General features: G+C 36.1%; 1 protein-coding gene across 1 annotated transcript; it reads right to left on the bottom strand.

Moving 5' to 3' along the window:
* Positions 1-1770: 1770 nt before the first annotated feature.
* On the bottom strand, positions 1771-20257 carry sip1 (septin interacting protein 1). The gene is made up of 12 exons (XM_088225186.1): positions 19922-20257; positions 18083-18214; positions 16394-16590; positions 15626-15736; positions 14770-14933; positions 13215-13398; positions 11219-11422; positions 8439-8662; positions 8050-8246; positions 6807-7025; positions 4422-4585; positions 1771-2190 (listed from the first exon to the last, which is right to left on the bottom strand). The coding sequence occupies exons 1-12, from the start codon at positions 20025-20027 to the stop codon at positions 1771-1773; spliced, it is 2322 nt and encodes a 773-aa protein (XP_088081312.1). The 5' UTR covers positions 20028-20257.
* Between the last annotated feature and the right edge of the window lie 1887 nt (positions 20258-22144).

Raw genomic sequence — 22144 nt, 5'->3', positions numbered from 1 at the left:
TTTAACTTCACAAACATCAACAGAATTTAAGGAATATGGATGCTCAAATATAGGCAGAAAGGTGAATGCTGCACAGTGTGTAAAGTGGCCTCTTAAACCAGCCAGTGGTCATAAGCCCATCAATTGTTTTTCCATCTCTGTTGTTGTTAATACTTAATTGTACATTTTGTAATATTTCACAGTTCCTGGACTGGCCCCTGTAGTCAATTTATCGTTGAATTAAAAAATTGGTTGAAAATTCATCTGGAATGTCGACAAAAAGAAAAATTTTAGAGAAGAACTTATTAGCGACATGTTCTGAGATAATCTATTTTATAATTTATCACATTTTTTCTTCCTCGTATGCTGTGTCAAGTCTACCCTCGGTGATCACTGTGGCGAATGTTTCCCCCTCTTGCGCTATCCGGAACAGTTCTTCCACGTGCACTATTCCGGTCCAATCTCTTGTGTTGCGCAGCCAGGATGTCTCCTACCGACTCTATTTTGCCTGTGAAGATCATTTTGAGAAGACAGTTTCTCTCCACGCGGTAGATGCCCCAGATATGAGATCTCCCGAACCTTCACATTCAACAAGAGTTCTCTGTCAGTATTGGCTCTTAGTTTGAACTATAAGCTTGTCACTATGTCGGTCCATCTCATTTCACATTATAAAATACTATTGGACCCGGCAGACGTTGTCACGCCCAACGTTGGCTTGCCTGATATTAGCTGGTTCCGCAAACGTTTTTTTGATATTCAAATTTTCTACCTACTGGGTCTAATTGTGAATTCATGCCTAATGCGAATTTAGTCATTCTTAAACCGCCAGCCGGGTTTTGCGTGAGCTTGACATTTAATTCGAAATCAAAAGAAATAAAAAGAAAAATGACTGATTGTGTCGTGAAAGCATGCAAAAACTGTTCGGATAAAAGGGAAAAACCTTTTCATTGATATGTGGGTACCTAGGTACTTGTTTATGGTTGAATTCCAAATTATAAAATAATTCATTTTCAAATATAGAATTATTTTTGCAAATGTCAAACTCCGCTTTTCTACCATAAGGGATGTACTTTAGGTAGGAATGCGATTTTCAAAAATGTATTAAATCATTATTTTCATTACTGAAAATCTATTAAAAAGAAATAAATGGCTAGAAATTATAAGGAGTCTAAGGAAAGAATCCGATCGGGATCCATAAAAAGCGAATGCTGTTTACTAACATTCAAAAACAAACGTTTTTTTACACACAAAAAACAAAATCCTTTCATTGTTTGTATATGTATTCTCGTCGAATGCAACCCTGGTATGTCGATGAAAAAAATATTTATACTTCTAACATTTTTTTACATTTTCGATTTCGATTTGATTGAAATTTTTAATATCTACAAACACGCGCAGCGCAAAGATCTACATTTCGCTGAAAACCACACGTAAATCAATAAGTTAGGATATGAGAAGTTCAGTGACATCACACGTACAGAAGAGTTATATACATAAAGATATCTAATTGAGATAGGTCATCATAGTAAAAAATATCTTTCAAATGGTATTTAACTTATTAATGTTCGGGGTGGGATAAATCTTTCTATTTTGGGGCGGTGAAACACTTCATACATTTATAAAAGCACATTCACATTTGACCACTTGATAAAGGCTCTTCTTTATCCACCACTGCATGTTTGTCAGACTAAAATCCATCGAAACACACTTCCCGCCTGTCTGCTTCTGACGAAACCGTCCCCACCCTCTGCGACTCCTCGGTTAAGTTCGCAATTGAGATATAATAGGAGACTAGGAGTGTTCGGCGGCCAGCTGGACGAGCGATTCCAGGGAGATGGGCTGGAAGGTGCGGCCGAGGTCGGCCGAGTACATGAGCACGTTGCGCAGCACGTAGCACTGCAGCGCGGCGCCCACGCGCAGCACGGGGCGGCCGTCGCGCGCGCGGCCCGGCAGCGGCGCCAGCGCCACGCCGCGCGCGCCGCAGCGCGCCGCCAGCAGCTCGGAAAAGGACAGCTGCTGGCGGTCGGCGGCCAGCGACTCGGCGATGGCGGCCGTGCGGATCGGCGGCGCCGCCGGCGGGGGCGGGGGCGGCGCCGCGCTCGCGGTCTGCGGCGCGCCCGCCGGGTCCAGCGAGCGGTTCATCATGTCGAGCGCCTTGCGGAACGCTTCCGAGAACTCCACTTCGCGGTGCAGCTCACTCGAGAACATGTTCTGCAATATAGTCAATCAAATAACTATGCATTCATGGTGTTGGGTATTGTGGAGAAATGTTTTCATAAATTTAAAAGATATTCTTTTTTAAATACATCTGTAGAAAAACGCGACATATTTTGCCTTGATAGTTGTGACGTCAAGATTCGTGACAATGTTCTAATCAAATTTAAAGGTCAGGAACAAATAAAAATGAATCGTGACGTATTAGGGGCGTGGCCAATGCAATAACCGTTTTTGCAGGAATTAAAAATATTTTTTTTGTTAGTAATAAGTGGCAAAAAAAATATTTTTATGTAGACACTACAAACGCATTTATTAATTGACGGGCGGCATCAACCGGCAAATTTTTGCGTATGCATTTAATTTGTCTCAGCTGGTAGAAGCATGAACTTATCGTTCTACTAATTTGAGCGTCAAGAGAAAGGTCAGAATTGAGTAAAACTCCCCAGTAGTTTAACTATGTAAAATGTCCTTAAAAATGCCCATTGGGCGTATATATGAACAAATAAATGCTCCAGAGAATTGTGCGAGGCTTTAGAGATCTCCAGCAGACGGGTCAGGCACATGACGAGACAATGACGGGCGCCGCTTGTCTAAAGTTCTTTTCAAAACAACATTGTAGTTTTTTTTTTTTTTCTTTTATTTGTACCCCCAATAGCTTTTTATTTATCCACCTACAAAACTATAGTCCTTAAAATATAGTGATGGGAAATTACTGATCAGTGATCAAATCGATTTTATCAGTTATTTCATGCAATCATGAAACTCTGTTTCCGAAAACTGATATAAAAAACGCAAAAACAAGCCTATTATAGTGTATTTAACACAATTATTCACCAAAAAATGAGACATTTATACTTTTTTCATGAACAACATCTAATGAATTATTTTTCTATTCGATCAATTTACATTGATCAATTTGTCCCATCTCTAAATGATGTAACCTTATAAGAACGTCGTTAATAATTAGGTTTATTTTAGTTTTAAAGCTGATTTTATAAATTAATGTTGATTTATGTTTCAAGCATTGTATTAAAAAAATAAATTAACACGCCCGATACAAATGATTTTTCGCGTGTCAATATAAATAACTCCTTTGACGTTACTACAAAGTTATGTCGTCACTTTTTCTGACAACTGTCATTCTAATCATGTTACATTTTAAGGACTATAGAGAGATAGTAATGCGGTACCTTACTAGGCAACACCTGCAAAATCAAGAAGTGTGTAGATTTGTAAACAAATTAATGAAATATTTTGCAGAATAAGTCAATATCGTATTCTTGGCGAACAATTAAATCGGAATCTCACCAGCACGAATAAAGGTTTCAACAGATGGAATAATTAAAGGAATACAGATGTTTAAACATAGGCAGCATGGTGAATGTTACACAGTGTAAAGCGGCTGCTTAAACCAGCTAATGACAGGTCATAAGCCCTGGATATTTCTAGACTTATATATTCAGATAAATGAATGTTTTATTATTATTATTAATAATAATAGACTAGCAGCTATTAAGCTGATGCGTGTATATCAAGTGTACAAGTACATGGTTATTAAACATTATACATTGCTATGTGCATCTAGTTAACATTCACTGAACTAGCACCAATCGCTTTCTCGGGAAGGCCATTCCATTTCTCCACAACTCGGTTTGTCGGGAAGTTCTTCCTGGGGTTGGATGAGAATCTATATTTCTATAGTATAAATGAATATGAAAGGGTTGAGAGTTTCAAATACCTGGGAGTACATGTTACAGAAAATGGCAGCTTTCAAAAAGAACTGGGAGTGCGGATTTGGATTATATATGCTTCCAGAAAGCAGCTTATAAAAATGTTTCCCAAGAAAAATTTGACGACGAGATTCGAGGGTGTTGTAATCCAGCCTCCCTGCTGGAAATGATGACGGATACAAGAATGGATAATTATTATTTTCTTTAATATATAAGTATCGCAAAACTCACTTTTGAACCTTCTCTATTTCAGGATGTGGTTTGATTCAGAAGGGTCCCAAATTATGGAACAGCATTCTAGTATGCTGCAGACTAGTGTATCGTATAATTATGTTTGTTTTAGGTTAAGTATTTAGTAGACACTGTTAAAATTATAAAATAGGATAATTTTAATTACTAATTTATACCTTGGTAAGGGAGCTTGTGTATCTTCGAAACATGTTTGTAATCAAATAAAAATAAGTGATAAAAAACGAAGTGTTTATTTTAATTCACCTTCCAGGCGCTGTAGTGCTGTATGAGGAGCGAGTGCGGGGGCCGACGGTTGAGCCAAGCGGCCAGCGCCTGCAGCCAGCGCGGGAGCAGCGCTCGCCCGGCGGCGGCCGCCAGCGCCCGGGGTCCCAGGAGGTCCTGCCAACTGGAGCACCAGCCCCAGCTTTCTGGAATCACAGACAAAATCCTTCTATACGGGGTCTACATATCAATTAAATCCCAACAACAATTTACGGGGCATAACTGGACGCTCTATCGTCCCCGATTCCACCTCGATCCAGCGTGGTGGTTTTAGACTGGAATAAATAGCCAATTGAGATGGAATTTAGGACGATAGAGCTTCCAATTATGACTCCATAAATTGGTGTCGGGATTTTAATTTTAGTAATTAGAAATATTTGATTTACCCTAAATTTCAATTTTAGGACCGTTTTCAACGAGTTGTACATAACTCACTATTGGCAAATGAGAATCAAGTCGGGGTAGGGGGGGGTTCGAACTTTGATCTCTGATCCGTGGGTTCGCAACACAGCCACGGGACTACGACCCAATACATCTCATGCAGGGGGCAGTCAAAGTAATCATTTCGTCGGGATCGTAGATCAACGTATTTTTATCAAACCAAGAAAATTTAAACAAACTGACCATATTACAAAACAAAACTTTAAGAATAATTTTGAAAAAAAACCCGATACACAAGTGTAAATTTGATGTTAAATTAATTAAAAGTACTTCCATATAAGCAAATAATATGTTTGTGTATAATATTATTAATTTTAAAAAAACACATAATTCTGGAAAAAAAATTATCAAAGCCAACATGAACATGATCGCAATACCAGATAAAGGGTAAAAATTAGACTCCCATGTAGAAAAAAGGTGAAGTTTCAAAATTTCATTTTATACAAGGCTGTAAAAAAATATAAAGGGGAAAAAACATTTAAGAAAAAAAATTATCGAAATTCAAGCAGAAAGTTAAGAAATATGTGTTAAATAACTTTTAAATTAAATATATGTACATTGTAATTATTAGAGCACATGTAAGAATATGTTTATGTTAACAAAAAGGCGGACTGTAAATGAAAGACAAATTTCATTCAGTTTTGTGATTTGGAAATATTTGAGAAAGGACAGGAACATGGAATGGATACCTACCTTTAATATAATCTGAATGTTCTTCAATTTCTGGCACTGGATCACAAAATGAACTATAAAATATAGCAATGTTTTCCACGACGCGCGACGATTCCAACCACTTTTTATCCGATTTTATGTCAAGTCAAAAATGTTGTTTGGTTTTGGTTCTAAATCCGAATCTTCTAATTTTGAATATCTTCTATCTTGATGTTAGGTAGGTACCATAAGGATAGGTCAAAGGAAGGATGGGAACAAAAGGTAATCGGCCAGGAATAGTATCGATAAATGCTGTTATTTACTTAACAGTTTATGTGTGCCCTATTTCAAGATTCAAAATAAAGAACTTTAAAAAAATGTGTGAAAAATGCAAAGTTGACTTTCTTTTATATTTGATCTTGAAAAGGTTGTATGAAAAGTTTTTTTTCCAGGTTTCAAAAATTTAAAACTCAAAAAATCAACTTTTTGGGAAACTGCAAAAGAAGAATGTAAATTGCGGCACCTTCGAATTGTTTCGGAGTAAGCACCAAATTTGAGTTAAAAATTATACCGAAAGCTTTCAGCTCTGAATCTATGATAAAAAAGTGTAAAAAAAATAAAATATTATAAGTTTAAACAAGACATTTATTTAATGGGTCTTAGTTTATTTTTAGATTAAAAAAAACAAACAAATGCACTTTGATAAATAAGATAATGACATAATTTTTATTAGGTCAGATCAGGTCACCAAACACATGTTTTTATTTATTCACAAAATTACATAAACTTGAATAAGTCACTAAGATTATCGGTAAGTCGGAACAAAACAATCAGAAAACTAAATTGGTAGTTTTAATACTTAAAAAAATAAAGTAAAGTTGCCTTTTGTATCAGAATAAAATCGACTCAACCAGCTTTGGGCCACTATATGTTTGTCTGCGTTGCGTCCTTCACACAACAATATAAACACAACACAATAGCGTCGCTTCCGTACTGACACGGAGCCTAAATTCTCTGAGTAACAAAGAGACCGATGTAACAGTTTTGTCCTATTCCCACCCGAACGTTTCATTTTTTTTAATGCAGAAAGATGGATAGTGTTCAGTGAAGTCGTTTTATGATCTTAACTTATTTTAAGCTTTTTTTGAGTTAGGTCTAAAGGTGCGATATGTACATATTGTCTAACAAAATATGCCATACCCCGCCGTGACGCTATCTAAACTTGAGTCATATTATTACTTAAACAAAAATAATTTAAAAAATAAAATGTGTTACCCTCAGGGGTGGCGTCGGGCCCCACGGGCATAGCGCGCATGGCGGCCTCCAGTGTGGGCAGAACGTGCAACGCGGCCAGGCCGGGCAGCGCGGGGGCCCAGGCGGAGGCCCAGGGCTGCAGCAGGGCGCGCGCGGAGCCGTCCGCCGGGTGCCACGCGGCCAGCGCGCGTCCCAGCCGCGCCCGCAGCCCCGGGTACACGCTCTCCTCCAGAAGCTCCCCTGCAAAGGACGGAACGTTTAAACACTCGGGCATCGTGGGAAAGATGTCCAAGTGAGGATTGTCACTTGTATACTCTCAAATGGCTCCTCGCTTTCGTCCTGAAATAAAACTTAGCCGAAATCAAGTGAGGGTTATCACTAGAGCCCCTATGGGGCAAATGATGAAACACCTTTACACATGAATGTGATGTATTTATTTAGATAGTTGTAAATAAAAACTTAAACAACTAGTTATAACTTACAATATAATCAATTCAATTCAATTCCTTTTCCACCCCTAAAAGTGCATAGGGCACTGCATTGGTACACCAATCAAAGAGTATCTTGATCACATTTTTTTTGTTACATGAAGGTAAGATGCTCAGTCTTACGCTTCACGTGCCAGTTCGGGAACTGTGAAATATTCTAGTGTAAAAACACTTTTTTAAATAAATGTTTCATTGCCCACTTCCTTCATCATCGCGCATATTACCAAGACGTTCATTGAACTGTCTCGCCCGTCTCCGTACCACATAAAATCGGGTTGTGGTCCTGTGGCTAGTGTCTCGGACTCATGGACCAATGTTCCGTAGTTCGAATCCCACTCTACCCCAACTTGATTCCCACTTTCTAATAGTGAGTTATTTACAACTCGTTGAAAATGGCTCTAAAAATTAAATATTTGGGTAAATCATAAGAACGCAAATATTTCTTTTCTCAATTTTTTTTTTTTTTTTTAATTATCACATTTTCTACGTACTCCTCACAGATCTGCTAATGAATGTCGACTGGTTTACTAGTCTTCACATCAAGAAAAACGAATTAGATCTTATCTCGCAAGCGGTAGGATTTTCAATTTTATTCGGCATTTCAAACAAGCACCGTGAAGCTTACACAACGGTCGGCTAACTGATAGCGGCATCGACTTCTTCTCAATATCAATCGTTCTCAAATAAAATTACTGGATATACTTTGTACACTTAGCCAGTACTTCGACTTTATTTTAGTTTTTAGTACATAGATAGTAAAGAAGTTGAGTAGGTACCCGCATAAACGTGCCAGGGGAGCACCCAGTGGTGCAAGGGTAGCGTGTCTACGGTGGGGTCCCACACGGCAGCGGCCCCGGCCAGGCGGGGCACCACCGCGCAGCGCAGGGCTGCGCCCTTCTCCCGCTCGGGAGCTACGCTCCACCACGCCTGCACGACACTTAGCATGGGCCCGGGGTCTCGCACATCCCACTCACTGAAAAAACGCAATAATTAAATAAAGTTTTTATGTAAACATTTTAACTAATGTTATTAAATATTAGTATTTAACCACTTACCGACAGACATAAAAAATCAGTAGGTGATTAAATACTAATATTCACTAACATTAATTAAAACGTTTGACCACAAAGTTAATGCTTTGAACATAAATAATAAAGGATCTCACTGTGTTGCGATGGTGAGCTGCTCCAGCCAGGGCTGCCAGAACAGCTCCTGTAAGGCCTGCGCTGACAGTAGGGGGGTCCACTGTCCCAGCAGGCGCAGAGGAGCCTCGGGCTCTCGCAGGGGGCGCCAGGCGGCCAGCGTGGCCCCCAGTAGCCCGCCCAGGGCGGCGCTGCTACCCGCGCTGCTCCCGAGCCCCAGGCTGGCGTACTCCACAGGGTGCCTGCTCTGGGAAGGCCGAGAAATGAGACATGTCAAAAAATGTTTCAAATCAAAAAATTAAGGAACCAAGAATCAAGGTACTGGAGAAAGTCCAAAGATGTGCTACGAAAATCCCCAAATTACTCGAAAGGATGTCTTTCCGCGTTAGATCAAAAGCACTAGGTCTCAAATCGTTGTAAGAACGACGGAAGAGAGAGGACTTGATAGAAACTTATAAGATACTAAATGATTACTATGACTGCCCCCTGCACGAGATGCAAAAATTAACACCAATTTATGGGGTCATAATTGGAAGTTCTATCGTCCCCAATTCCTCTTCAAAAGAAAACAGAAAAACTTCCTTTCCAGTAAAGTAAAGGTCAAGATTTCTGACTAGAATAAATTGCTAAGCCAAGTTTGTCTATGCCATTTCGGTCAACCAGTTCAAAAACTGTTTGGATACTTTTTTTTTATTTAATAGCATAATTATACATTTTTACAATTTAAAAAAAAATTCACTTGTTATATTTTTACTAAAACTAAAATCCCACCAAGCCACTTTTTGTAGCTTGTTGGTGAAGATTATATTTATACTGACTTAATAATATTATTTACATTTATAAAAACAATGAATAACAGTTAAAAATTAACAGCCGAAAAGATCTAAATCATTTGAATAAATCCGTAGCACGTGACAACAAAATAAATTATTTTAATTAAATTACAAATTTAAAAGCTTCAATTAAATTAACTTAACAATAGAATCACCATGTAAAGCGCCCTTGAGGTATTTTATTACGAAAATGGCGCTATATAAGTTATCCATAATTGATTAATTAATTAATCAGAATAAACATGTTTATACAAATAATAATATATAAATTTATTTTTTAAATACAAGAAAATATATGAAAAATTAAAATATTTACACCTAGGCTACTATTCATATATAAACTCTTGATCGAGTAGCCACTCTCTTATTTTGCTCTTGTTACAATGTGAGTTAAATTTAAGTTCTTTTGGTAATAAATTAAAAATTCTAGGTACTAAATATTTGAGAGTTCTATTTCCATATTTATTACATACTTTTGGTACTACCAAGCCATCATTAGACGTGAAGCGTGTATTATGGTTATGTTTGAGAAGAAACTTGAATGTATTACTATTGAATTGTTCCAAAATGATGCAAAGCCACAGTAGTCCTCGAACAGGCAGAGTTTTGATTGTTTTGTACAGGAGATCATTATTACTTCTTTGTTCGTAAATCTCTGCAGGTACAATTCGCCTAACTATAGAATACTGTAGACCCTGGATCATTTTAATATTAGTTTTAGTCGAATGTCCCCACGACTTTATACCATATCTTATTATTGATTCTACTAAAGAAAAATAAATAATTTTAAGAGTTATTTTAGGCAAAATAAAAAATAACTTATAAAAAGTACTCACAGGAGTCCGCAATCGATCACAAAGTTTAAATATATGACGATCCCATTTAAAATTATGATCAATAAAAATACCCAAATACTTATACTCCTCCACAAATTCTATAAGTTCACAATTACGCGTGTTAGATTTTTTTTTGAAACAATGCAGTAAGGGAGATATGGGAGTATCAGCAAAGACTGCAAATAATAAATAACTTAATCATAAATGGGCACTACATCTGTCCCCTACAAGAGATGTATTAACTCATCCGAAGTACCCATTTACAGGAGTAATCATTGGAAACTTTTATTGTTTAAATTCCACGTCGACCGTAAGAAAAACACCCTCTCCATGACCGTCGTAGAATTGGCATCTGTATTCGAAGTCGCTCTCAGGCTGGAGAAAACCAGATTCAATCTATAATCACGGAAGCATTTTCTGAGAGATAGGGCTGTTGATGGTTGGAATAAGCTGTCACAAGAGGTGGTTTCAACGTGTAATGTAAATAACTTAGGGTAGATTTGTTTTGGAACACCAACAGCTAAATGTAGTTTAAATAGATTTAAGCATTTTTAAAAGCTGCTCGTTCCACTTAAAATAATTATAACAATATATTTATTCAGAAAATTAATACAGTTTGAAACTTTGAAATCTTTAGACTATTTTTAAAAACATCTAATCAGTTTTCAATCTTATTTACGATAGAGGGATTCACAGCCGAATTTGGCAAATCATTCCAGTCCTAAACAACTTTGCTAAAAATAAAGTTGTTGTTAGAGTCGAGATGGAATAGGGAATAATATTTTTTTCCAGTAATTTATTTGCAAATATATGCTCGAATTCAGTGATGTATGTTTTGTGGGGCACAGCCACATTGACCATTATTTAGGATCTTCTAAAGTCTCACATTTCTATTACATTACTATACATTTCTTTATAATATGTACAATTTAAATAAATGCAACTAAAGAAAATTAAAGCTAGGACAAAAATTTAATAATAATTACTACCTCAAGACAAGATCTGGTCTATTTAGTGATTGTTTAAATCTAGAGAGACTTACACCTAAAAAGTCCAGATCGTGTCTATATTTTATTGCTCTTGACCCGATGATGTTAGTAAGTTAACTATTACCATATGCTAATAAAATCTAACCTGGATGGTACTGAACACTCGGTAGGCATCATCCAGACACAGGTCCGGCTTCTTCAGGAGTTCCACCTGGCTGAGGATGCTCTCCATCACGGCGATCTCCTTGTCCCCCTCGCTCATGGTCTCCTGCAGGGTGCGCATGTCCCTCTCTAGCACCACTTGCCGGTCTTCTGCTGTCTGCCCTTCTCCGGAGCAGTCTATAATATCCTGAAAAAGTATTCCATCGAATTAACTAACTCTTTATAACTCAACTTCTTTAAAATAAAAAAATAACTGATGTTTTAATAGCTTTCGGCAAATAATAACACATACGTATTAAATGATGAGGAAAATGTGGGATCAGATAATGAGTTTGGAAGGAGAGAGAAAGAGGAACCAAGGAGGGATAAAAATGTATATTTGAGAGAAAAAAGAAGTAAAACCTCAAGGAGTTCAGGATTCTGGGGATATATAATAATGTCTCAGGCGTTTCTTAAAGGTGGCTAGAAAAGGTACATTTTTATATGAAGAGGTAGCTCATTCCAAAGTCTCAGCTTGGACGGAAAAAGAATGGCTGAAAAATGATGTGCTATGTTCAGGAATGGAAAGTGTTCTCGCCTGAGAAGAGCGAAGCCAAAGACCATGTTCAGAAAGGTAAATGAGGAACTTCAGCCCTACGAAAATTGGATACAATAAATGTTTTCTTGTGCGCGGTAAAAATTGGAGCATCAAATTGTACCCCAAAGTTTCCTAAAAATGTTAAAAAAAACATTTGAATAAAAACGGACTGCTTTGAACGACGTGACTGGTTCATATGAATCAACCAATGATAAGAGAGTTATGTAAGATTTCCGGTTTGTTAGCTGTGAATGGACCAATGAGCAGAACTGATCGAGAATAAGCGAAAGAGAACCTCTGATGTCACAGGCGGAGTTATTTCACAAATACAAAAACATTGAAAAATCGTAGCGTTGATAATCTTTATATATAAAATTCTTTTGTACGTGCGATGTCACTGAACTCCTCCGAAACGGCTTAACCGATTTACGTGCGGTTTTCAGCAAAACATAGATCTTTGCGCTGTGCGTGAGTTCGTATATATTAAAATTTTCAATCGAATCTGTAAAAAATAAGTTATAAGCATAAATCTTGTTTTTTTTGTGTTTAAAAAAGTTTGTTTTTGAATGTTTACAAACAAAATTAGCTTTTTATGGATCCCAATCAGATTTTTTCTTTATATTCCTTGTAATTTCTTCCCATTTATTTTGTTTTACTGGATTTTTGGTAAAATCAAAATAATATTAACTGGCATTCAATACATTTTTGAAAATCGCATTCATAAATAAAGTGCACCCCTATTGGTGAGAAGAGCCGAGTTTGACATTCGCAAAAAGAATTCTATATTTGAAAAATAATTATTTTATGTTTTGGAATTCAACCATAAACAAGTACCTAGGTACCTGCTTAAATTCAATACTTGAATATTAATAATTTTTAATGGAATTCAATCATAAACAAGTACCTAGGTACATACTTATCAATGAAAATTATTTTTCCAAGGTAATAGCTGGCAAGCCAACGTTCGGGCAGGACGTCTGTCTGGTCCTCTGGTTTAATAGTCTATTAACAAATAAAAAAAAACCACTGAACTTCCTCATTGCATTGAATGGTATTTATCTGTGGCGTAACTTTAATTTAAAATAAATTTTGGGATTTATTTTCGATTTTGTAAGCAATGAAATTGTTTGTCACGTGATGCCATAAAGGGTTCGTTAATTAATTTCAAGTCCATCAATGTATATATTTTAATCTTTGGGAATATTTTGAAACCCTAGAGTCACTTGTCTCCATAGAAATTTGTATCGATACGTCCAGCGGAAAAGTGGTGAATGTTACAGTGTGCAAAGTGGCCACTCAAATCAGCCAAAGACGAATCGTAGGCCTGTAAATGCCTGGACTTCCATATTTCCTTCTCTAAAGTGTTCCCCTTTTCTGTTGTAATATGTTATAGATTACAGACCTGTTCACACATGTTGACAAGGAGGTTGAGGTTATGCAGCAGCTCGGGGAGCGCCAGATGGGGGCACTCCCGGCGCGGGACGTCCTCATAGCGCGGAGCCGCGGCGCGCAGAGCATGATAGCCGCTCAGCACGCGCTTCTCCGGCCCGCGCATGTCTATCACTGGCACCCGAGCCAAGGCCGCGCTGTTAAACAAAAAAATATTAAAATACAAGATTCTAATCTACGTTTTCTTCTTCCTTGCTGTAGACCAGTCTGTTCTCCGAGGGTTGTTCTCGTATGAGATGGGTTCCTATCCATCCTTCCATTTTTTCAGTGGTCTTCCGGTGAGACGGCATTTGGTTTTCACTGAGTAAATATCCGATCTCCAGACAGCCTTCATACTGTTGAATGTGGCGCCTGCTATTTCTAGCCACACTCTCAGTTCTTTTTGAAAGATAACTCCTGGGTATTTGAAACTCTCGACCCTTTCGATGTCTTGGTTTGACAGCCAAGGGGTTTTGGGCATCAAGGCATGAATATTGATTTTTATACCCATGGATGCGGAGTTACCTAGGCTATCTACAGTGGCCTGAAGACCCCTGACTGAGTCCACATTTGATAAAATAAATCAATACTATCAGGCACAGCCGACTGTTACATGCTAAGAAATTCAGCCCTTCGGGCCTCGCTTTATCGTTTGAATTAATCTCATTTGAATTATTAGAATCTTGGGCACTGTGAAATTTCACCCTTTTGAGCCTCACAATTTATTTTTTGCTGTTAGGATCAATCTAAATATAATAATGAACCGGGGTGTGGTCCCGTAACTAGTGTCGCGGACCCAAGGATCAGAGGTCCGAACATCGCACCATGCTCTACCACAACTTGGTTCTCATTTTTTAATAAAAATAGTTTGGGTAAATCATAGGAACACAAATATTTATTTAAAAAAAGAATAATCAGTAACTCAGAATAACACTTAAAACATAAATATTTATTTAAAAAAAAGAAAAAAAATAATAATCTGTCACTCAGAATAGCACTTCAAAAACCACCATATTAAATATCCCAGCGGTCTCCGTGGTGAAGTAGTTAAGACCCTTGAATCGTGCATGGAAGATTCCTAGTGAGAACACAAAAATTAAATGTGATTAAAGTTTTTTTTCAATTCATCACAAACCAAATAATCACGTGAATTTTTTGTATTCCCAAAAACCGCACGAAAATCTAGATTTAGATATTATTTTATAAGCAAAATAAAAACATTAAAATATCCTGCCATCTAGCGGCCGATTTGTGAAACTTTAAACCAAAATTTTATCCAATGTATGAACCAATATCGCATACTTTCAAGTCACAAAACTTTTTGCTTCGGAAGTACATTTACTAAAAAAAAAAAATTTGCACCGGCGGGCAAAATAAGCCCGTACAGGACAGACGCAATCAATCATTTCTAGAGTTTTAATAAATAGATTCATTTTAATAATGTAAGTGCTCCACTCAAATGCCTCTTTTTCCATATTCTACGCTTTAAAAAATTCTTCATCCTGACTAAATGTATCTATCATTGATACCTTTGCTCGGTGTGAGTGGAGGAAGCCGGTCTCCCCTCCTGTATGACATCTTCAGCGTCCCTGTAGAAGTAGCGCTGCTTCTGCGACTTCTTCCACTGGTGTGACTTTTCTTCTTTCCCCTTTACGGCCGCCTCCACTGGCTCCTTACCCGCTTTCATCTTAACCTGACACCAATATTTTATGAATGTAAAAGTGGAATAAAAATACTACTTCCAAAACATTTCATTCCCTATGACCATTATATATTACATTCAATAATTTAAGTTTACAGTAGACTCATTATATAGGCATGAAAAGATGACCATTCTACAGAGCCTGCTTTATAACATTATGAAATGCAAAAAAAAATGTTTTTTAACATTTTAGGAGCTAAAATAAAAAAACAGAGATAACGACTCCAAATTTTAAGTAGTAGTATATTTATGTTTTGTGGTTCCTTGGAACAGGGTTATATATTTTCAGTCCAAGAAAAACAAAACTTTTGAACTATATATATATTGCAATGGGGTACTTATTCCTATACAATCTCTTAATCTGTCTTCATTGGAGAAATGTAGAACTGAGATGGACCTCATATGTATTTTCAAAATACTAAATGCTATAAGTGATGTCACTTCTCTGTTGCAATCAATTTCTTTTCGTGTTCCCAACCATGTCACCAGAAGTCAACATCTGCAATCTATTAAAACTTCTAAGAGCAACTGTTTTTATGGGCCAATGTCCAGAATGAGTAGATTAGTCAATTCGTCGCACCACTTGGAATTCTTTGGGACAGATCTTCCCGCTTTTCGTAGATCGCAACAATCTACTAATCAACCGACCGGCTTATATCAAATCAAATATTAACCGTTCTCACCTCTGGTCCGTAGGCCCCGATCGCCCCTCTTCCCTTCCTCAAGCTCGCTGTGACGGGTGCTGACATTCCCTGGAGAGACTTGCCCAGACCTTTGCCCGGCTGATACCCCATCTGGAAACAATTCAATTATCGCATTAGTATTTCTAGACTCTTTTTAAAGAGAATGCAATTAAATGTCAATATTATGCTTCAAATCATAAATAACAATTCTCCGCAACGTCCGCCGGTATAATACGCATCAGAATCGTAAAATGTATTTTTTTGATCCCTAAATCGGCTTTGAATAACTGACTTTTATTCAAAGCCATACTTCAATTAAATAGCTGACATCTATAGTAGGGACAGGACTGTTATTATATTATTGCGTCAAACAGGAACTCGGGATAACAATCAATTGTAGAATATGTCAGTTATGTTGATATCATATTGAATTGTATAAATAAAACACTTTGTTTTAAGTCCACTGAGTTTATATATTTAACACGACATGTTTCGGACACGCAGTACTGTCCATCTACAGGTGTATTTAAAAACTGTACTGCGTAAACTACTGTAAAGTACTGCGTGTCCGAAACATGTCGTGTTAAATATATAAACTCAGTGGACTTAAAACAAAGTGTTTTATTTATACAATTCAATATGTTATTCCACAATGTTAACGCCGAGTCAATAAATAATATGATATCATATCTTTTGTAACAAATTTATTCGTAACGATTTCATTTGAAATTTATAGTATATCGAGTAATTAATATTAAATGGTTGTACCTGTAAAAGAAGTTTAGCTCCAATCCCTTTAGTGTGTTTCTCCCAGTTGCCGACGCCCCCGGCTATCTGTGCGGAGGCTAGCGGGGGCCCCCGCCGCCGCAGCCCTGCCATCTGCTCTTCGGGGGCCTCTTGGGGCGCTTCCTCGTCTGAGGAATCCACCACAACCAGAGGATCAGGTTCCTCCTCATTCTTGACTTCTGTTACCAAAGAGTTTTGGGAATATGATTTCAAACAGTCGTGTAAGTTTAACATTCAGAAAAGAAATCTAAAGTTAGTACAACTCATTAAAATTTTTAGTAAACCTCGTACTATGTGCGAGTAAAAAAAGTTTTCATATGAATCATTCAAATATGCATTCTGCAATCTTATACAGGCGAAAATTGTATGAGTTTATTTTTTACAAAGGATTCATTGAATCTCCTGTAAAAGTCAATAAATTATAACCATATAATGCTCAACATTCAATACGGAAATTCTATATTAATTATTTAAAGTTCATACAGTAGACACTATTTATAAAATAAATTCCATTACAAATTTATAAAGAAGAAAAAGTAAAAGAATTTGAGATGAATAAGTCACTCAGATACCAAAATTCCACACAAATCATGGTCAAAATAGCTTCGTCTTCAAAGGCGTTAAAAATTACAATAATCTCCCCAATGAACTAAAAACTATTAAAACTAATATAACAATAAATTAATTCAAAGTCAATTTAAAGAAAAATTTTGAACAAGTGTAAAAACTGCATTCAATTCTTATTAGTATGAATGTATTATTATTTTCTGTCTTTCCTTTTATATCCGATAAGTTTTTTTTTCTCTCGTGTACTCGTATATTCAATATTATATAAATTCTAATAAATAAATAACTATAACATTGTAAGTCACTCTCCAAGCACAAGAGTTAATCTCCTTATTTGGAGAGTTACAGTTATAACATTTATTTGATGTATAAAAGTAGATTTGTATGGAATAAAAAATACATGTACCATTTATTAAATATATTGATTAATAAATTAAAAAATTCCCAAAACAGAGTCACATTCTATTGACACAAGTCGGTGGTGTACTTACAAGAACAGAAGATTAGAAACATATTTTTTATTTATTATTATCATATCTTATGCATAATATCATACATTTAATTGTATATTTTTAGAATAGTAATGTTTGTGAAAGTAAATTATTCTATCAAATCCCAAAACAAACACTCCCGCACTACCAGAAGTCAAACTAGAGGATGGGTCATGGGGTCTATCACAAACTCTGAATTCGGGAAAAGAAATTTCAGGTTTCTGGGCTCCAAAATGTTCAATTTGTTACCCAAAGATTGCAAAACCATGACCCGGATTCAATTTAATAAATTTGTAAAAAAATTGTTGGAAAATTTACTCAAAATACATTCCTAAATAATAAATTAATATTGTATAACTGTATAGTAAATTAACTAGTAGGTAGTATTGTTATTGTTTATTTTTGCATAAAAAATTCTGTCTTAAAACAGGTTGTACCTAGTTAGGCAGACTAGACATGATCCAGAGAAATCTATTACCTAAGTGTGTATGTAGTAGATAAAGTTATTGTTATTTTTGTCAATAAACTATGATTATTATTATTATTTATGCAAAGTTGCTTTGACTGTCTGACTAGCGTTATTTACCCCGTTCTAAGACAGTAAAAAAATTACCTGGTTTAGGTTTTCCTGGCTGTTGTATCCCCCCTGCTACGAAACCTATAGGAGTGGTATAATCCTTTTGCTTCCTGCCTTTTTTTTTCTTCACTTTTTCCACTTCTTCGTCCGAGTCATCTGCCCACATTCCTAAAATCCGAGCGAATTATCAATACAATTAATATGGGGAAAAAATTACACGAAAATTCGTAGACTAATGAGGGAGCTCAGTGCTATTGGAAATTGGAGGCAAAAAATGTTTTTTATACGCGGTTAAAATTAGAGCATATAATTATATAGTTGTATTTCGCCATGTGTTCTTTTCCTACCTTTTAAATAATAAATGCTTAATTCCAATTTCAGTCTAATAACTCCCAAAAATGAACTGTTTGGCAAACTAGTTGTAAATATTTATGTTTTCTGTCCCCTGTTAAAATACTTATTTGATCTTCTTATCCCCAAATTATGTTAGAAATAGTATAAACGCTGTAAACGTTGTAAACAATTCACCGGTCTTGAATGCCTACTTAGGCGAAAGCGCTCGTTGGTCAAAACAATAAAAAGTAAAACTAAACAAAGAAGTTTTATTAATAACTTTATTTATAATTTTATCGAAACCATTAACTATGGAGTTTTATCGAGAAATATAAACAAAAAAAAACAATATTATATAATTATAAGGCAGTTTCAAAATTAATTCATAAAAATTAACTGCGTTGAATGATGTCATAAGTTCTTGTGAATCAACAAAACAATTACAGCGTTGACATGTGTAGTGATAGATTTCCGGTTTCCGGGAAGCCATTTTTTTCAACGTTTAGTTTGTTTCGGTAGCTACGGGGCTCTACTTTTAAATGTCAAGACAACTCACCGATTAGTAATTTAAAAATAACAAAACTTTTAAAAAACCCATAGCGATGAGAATATGATACATAAATATATATTTTTTTAATTTTGGCTTAGTTTAACAGACTATTAACAAATAAAAAAAACCCCGAACTTCATCGTCGATTATTGTAATGGTATCTACGCAGGTCTGTATTGAATGCCGCAGAGACTTATTTTTGAAATCTTAAGTTCAGTCATATCACTCCACTATTTCGGGAATCACACTGGCTACGTTGTCCACAGAGATTGGAATACAAACTCTGTTGGCTTATGAGTAAGTCACTGCACAACTCTGCTCCGGAATATCTAAGGGAACTCTGCATTCCAGATGAACTAGCTGACAGACGTCTTAACATTAAGATTTCTCGCAACCTGCCATTCTTTAGAAGATTTAAAATTTAGTAGTGGCATTTTTTTAATAAACTCCACAAGCTCATCATACACTGCATTCCGTAAATTTCGATTGCAATAATCTTTACTCTTTATTTTCCAAAGACAAGGGTGAGTTCTTTACACCGGTATAAACTCTGTAATGGCTGAAATACTCCAAACTGACATATTTACTGAAAAAAATATGGGCGCAATCTCGCTTTGGGGTTGCAGATCGGACTGCGGGCCACGGAGCGCCATCTGCCTTCACACGTACAGATCTGTGCACAGATCGGAATGTCGCGTCATGTCTCCCGCGGTCCGACCTGTACATGTAATGGGCCCTATTAACACCAAACAGTGCATACAGCTTAATAACATATTGTGTTAACTATAAATTGTTAAAAACAGGTGATTACTCTTATACAGGTTTCCCAGGCAATAAAATAAATATTTCATGAAAAGCACTTCTCTATACTTATGCTGATGGAGAATCCGAATGTTTGGAAGAACAAAATATTTAACAACATAACCTACATGTTTGTTTAAGCCGCAGTGTAATTTTATTGAAAAACATGCAAGAAATACATATTTTACTACCATAAATTTGTTGTTCTTTGGTTGGACGTCTCGACCGGTTAATATTAAATTCATTTTTCAAGTCGAAGTCGGTTACTTCAAATCTCTCAACTTCGTCTTCCGACATTTTTGTATCGCGTATTTAATTTATTTGATAAAACCGAAGTCACTTGTCTCTCACTTTGAGACTAATAGTTCTACATTATCTCTGTTTGAGACAATATTCAGCTTCGATATTTACAACTGCACCATCTCAAACCAAAAACTAAAATACGTAAAATAAAACACCGGTATTAGACCAAAATCATAACAGGTAACAGGTCGTATAGGTTCTACAACTTATAACCTAAAAGTATTAACTGTCAAATTGACGTCAAAATAACAACTTTGTTTGAAAGGCGTTCAAAAAGGTAAAACGATCGCTAGCGTTCTCTAATTTAAATATTATCTATTTCGCACCTGTAACGCTACATAATAGGGAAATACCACGTTTCTTTTTTAAAAAAATTAAAGTAATAAAGGTCTATGAAATACTGTCAAGCATAAAAATATTTTTTTTGCCACTTATTAGTAATAAAAAATATTTTTAATTCCCGCAAAAACGGTTATTGCATTGGCCACGCCTCTAATACGTCACGATTCATGCTTATTTTGTTCCTGACCGTTTAAATTATTTTTAAACATCGTCACGGATCTTGACGTCACAAATCACAACTCTCAGAGCCAAACGTGTCGCGCTTTTCTAGTTATATATATTTTTAAAGGTATACATGAAAACATGAAAACATTTCTCCACAATATCAATATTTATTTTGAAAATACAATTAATTATTCTTAATCCATTACATATATTTTTACCGGTATTCATAGTATGCTATATTTCCCTATTATACGTCGTTGAAAAAATATAAAAAAACATTAACGGCTGTCCAAAAATGAATACGTATAACGTAAATAAGTTTTCGTTATTTGTTTTATTGCCTCGATTCTTACGTAGATGTTTCTTCTTTTTCTAAATAATTTTAATAGGTTTTTTTATTATTTTTTTTTAACGTAGATATTATTTAAGTATTTAGGACTTTAATATTGGGTATAAAATCGAACCACCTGATAGTCTCCTCATGCACTTATTCTAAAAACTCGGAAGCTTATACTGTTTTGAGTTTTGGTAAGGTGCCGGGATTCGCGCACATATAGGATTACTGGCATTACATTGTATTGCAAAAGAGTTAAATAAACCGAATATATGATAGAGTTTCAGACAGCATGCACAGTGTTAATTAAAAGAACATCAAAGTCCAAAAACCGACGCAGCACCCTCTTATAACTAGCATCTTGAGGGTGCAGCGGTAGACCTTACTTGGACACGTACTGCAAATGCTTCAGTAGACCCAAATTGCCTCTTCTTCATACCTGCGGGCTCCCATCGTCCTGGAAGGCCGTCGATGTCAAATTTTCGACGGAACTTAGATGGACGGACAGACGCGAGGGGCTAGCGTGGGAGGAAACGATGAGACTACTGGCTAGAGCGGCAAGTAGTAAAAAGTATATTTAGTAGATTGGCGGTAATGCACGCCGACCAACGATATTATTTATTATAACCGTATGCAGAGAAAAAACTTAAGATGAGGAAAGTACATTCTATTGTCTTCACCTTCGGGTTATTCTCCGCATTTGAGATTAGAATGTACTTTCCTCACCTTAAGTTTTGTCTCTGCATACGGGTATTAGTCTCAGCAAGTCTAAGATGATACCTAACTTATTATAGATGGCCAACCAATGTTTTTTTTATTTTACATGCTCCTGCTTACATACCATATACACGTTCAATATTTATATTCTACAATCTCACGCTTCGCAATAATTCATATTTTTTACTATAATCTAACTGATTTTTCTAAGCGTTTTATTATTTTTCAAACAAACAAACCAACGCACCGTTTTCCCGTAGGAGTGGGTAGAGAATATAGAACGTTATATCACTCTTTCTTTGCAATTGGGACTCGCTTCCTCTACATACACACATCTTCTCATGCACGCGCGCTGATTTTTCAGACATTTGACTGTCTGTCTTCAAATTTTTGTTGGATTTGGTTATGCCATGTCTTTCTCGGTCTTTCTTGATTTCTGCATCCGTCAATATCCGTATGGTAAATCTTTTTAGTCATTCTTTCGCCGTCTGTTTGCTTTACATGTTTTAACCAGAGCAGAACTAATTTCTTGATTATGTCGATAATGCTAAAT

Source organism: Micrasema longulum, unplaced genomic scaffold (genome assembly GCF_059751315.1).
Source record: "Micrasema longulum isolate JH-2025_06_02 unplaced genomic scaffold, ASM5975131v1 h1tg000334l, whole genome shotgun sequence".
Taxonomy (NCBI): Eukaryota; Metazoa; Arthropoda; class Insecta; order Trichoptera; family Brachycentridae; genus Micrasema; species Micrasema longulum.
The sequence above is the reverse complement of the archived record's forward strand: the minus strand, read 5'-3'. Positions and strand labels throughout refer to the sequence as shown.

Bases quoted from the DNA above. Each gene is read 5' to 3' on its own strand.
- sip1 (XM_088225186.1), bottom strand. From the start codon at position 20,027: ATGTCGGAAGACGAAGTTGAGAGATTTGAAGTAACCGACTTCGACTTG. The intron at 18,215-19,921 runs GTAGTAAAATAT...CTCGGATTTTAG, and splicing joins CAAAGAACAACAAATTTATG to GAATGTGGGCAGATGACTCG. The intron at 8,247-8,438 runs GTGAGATCCTTT...GCGTTTTTTCAG, and splicing joins CAGCTCACCATCGCAACACA to TGAGTGGGATGTGCGAGACC.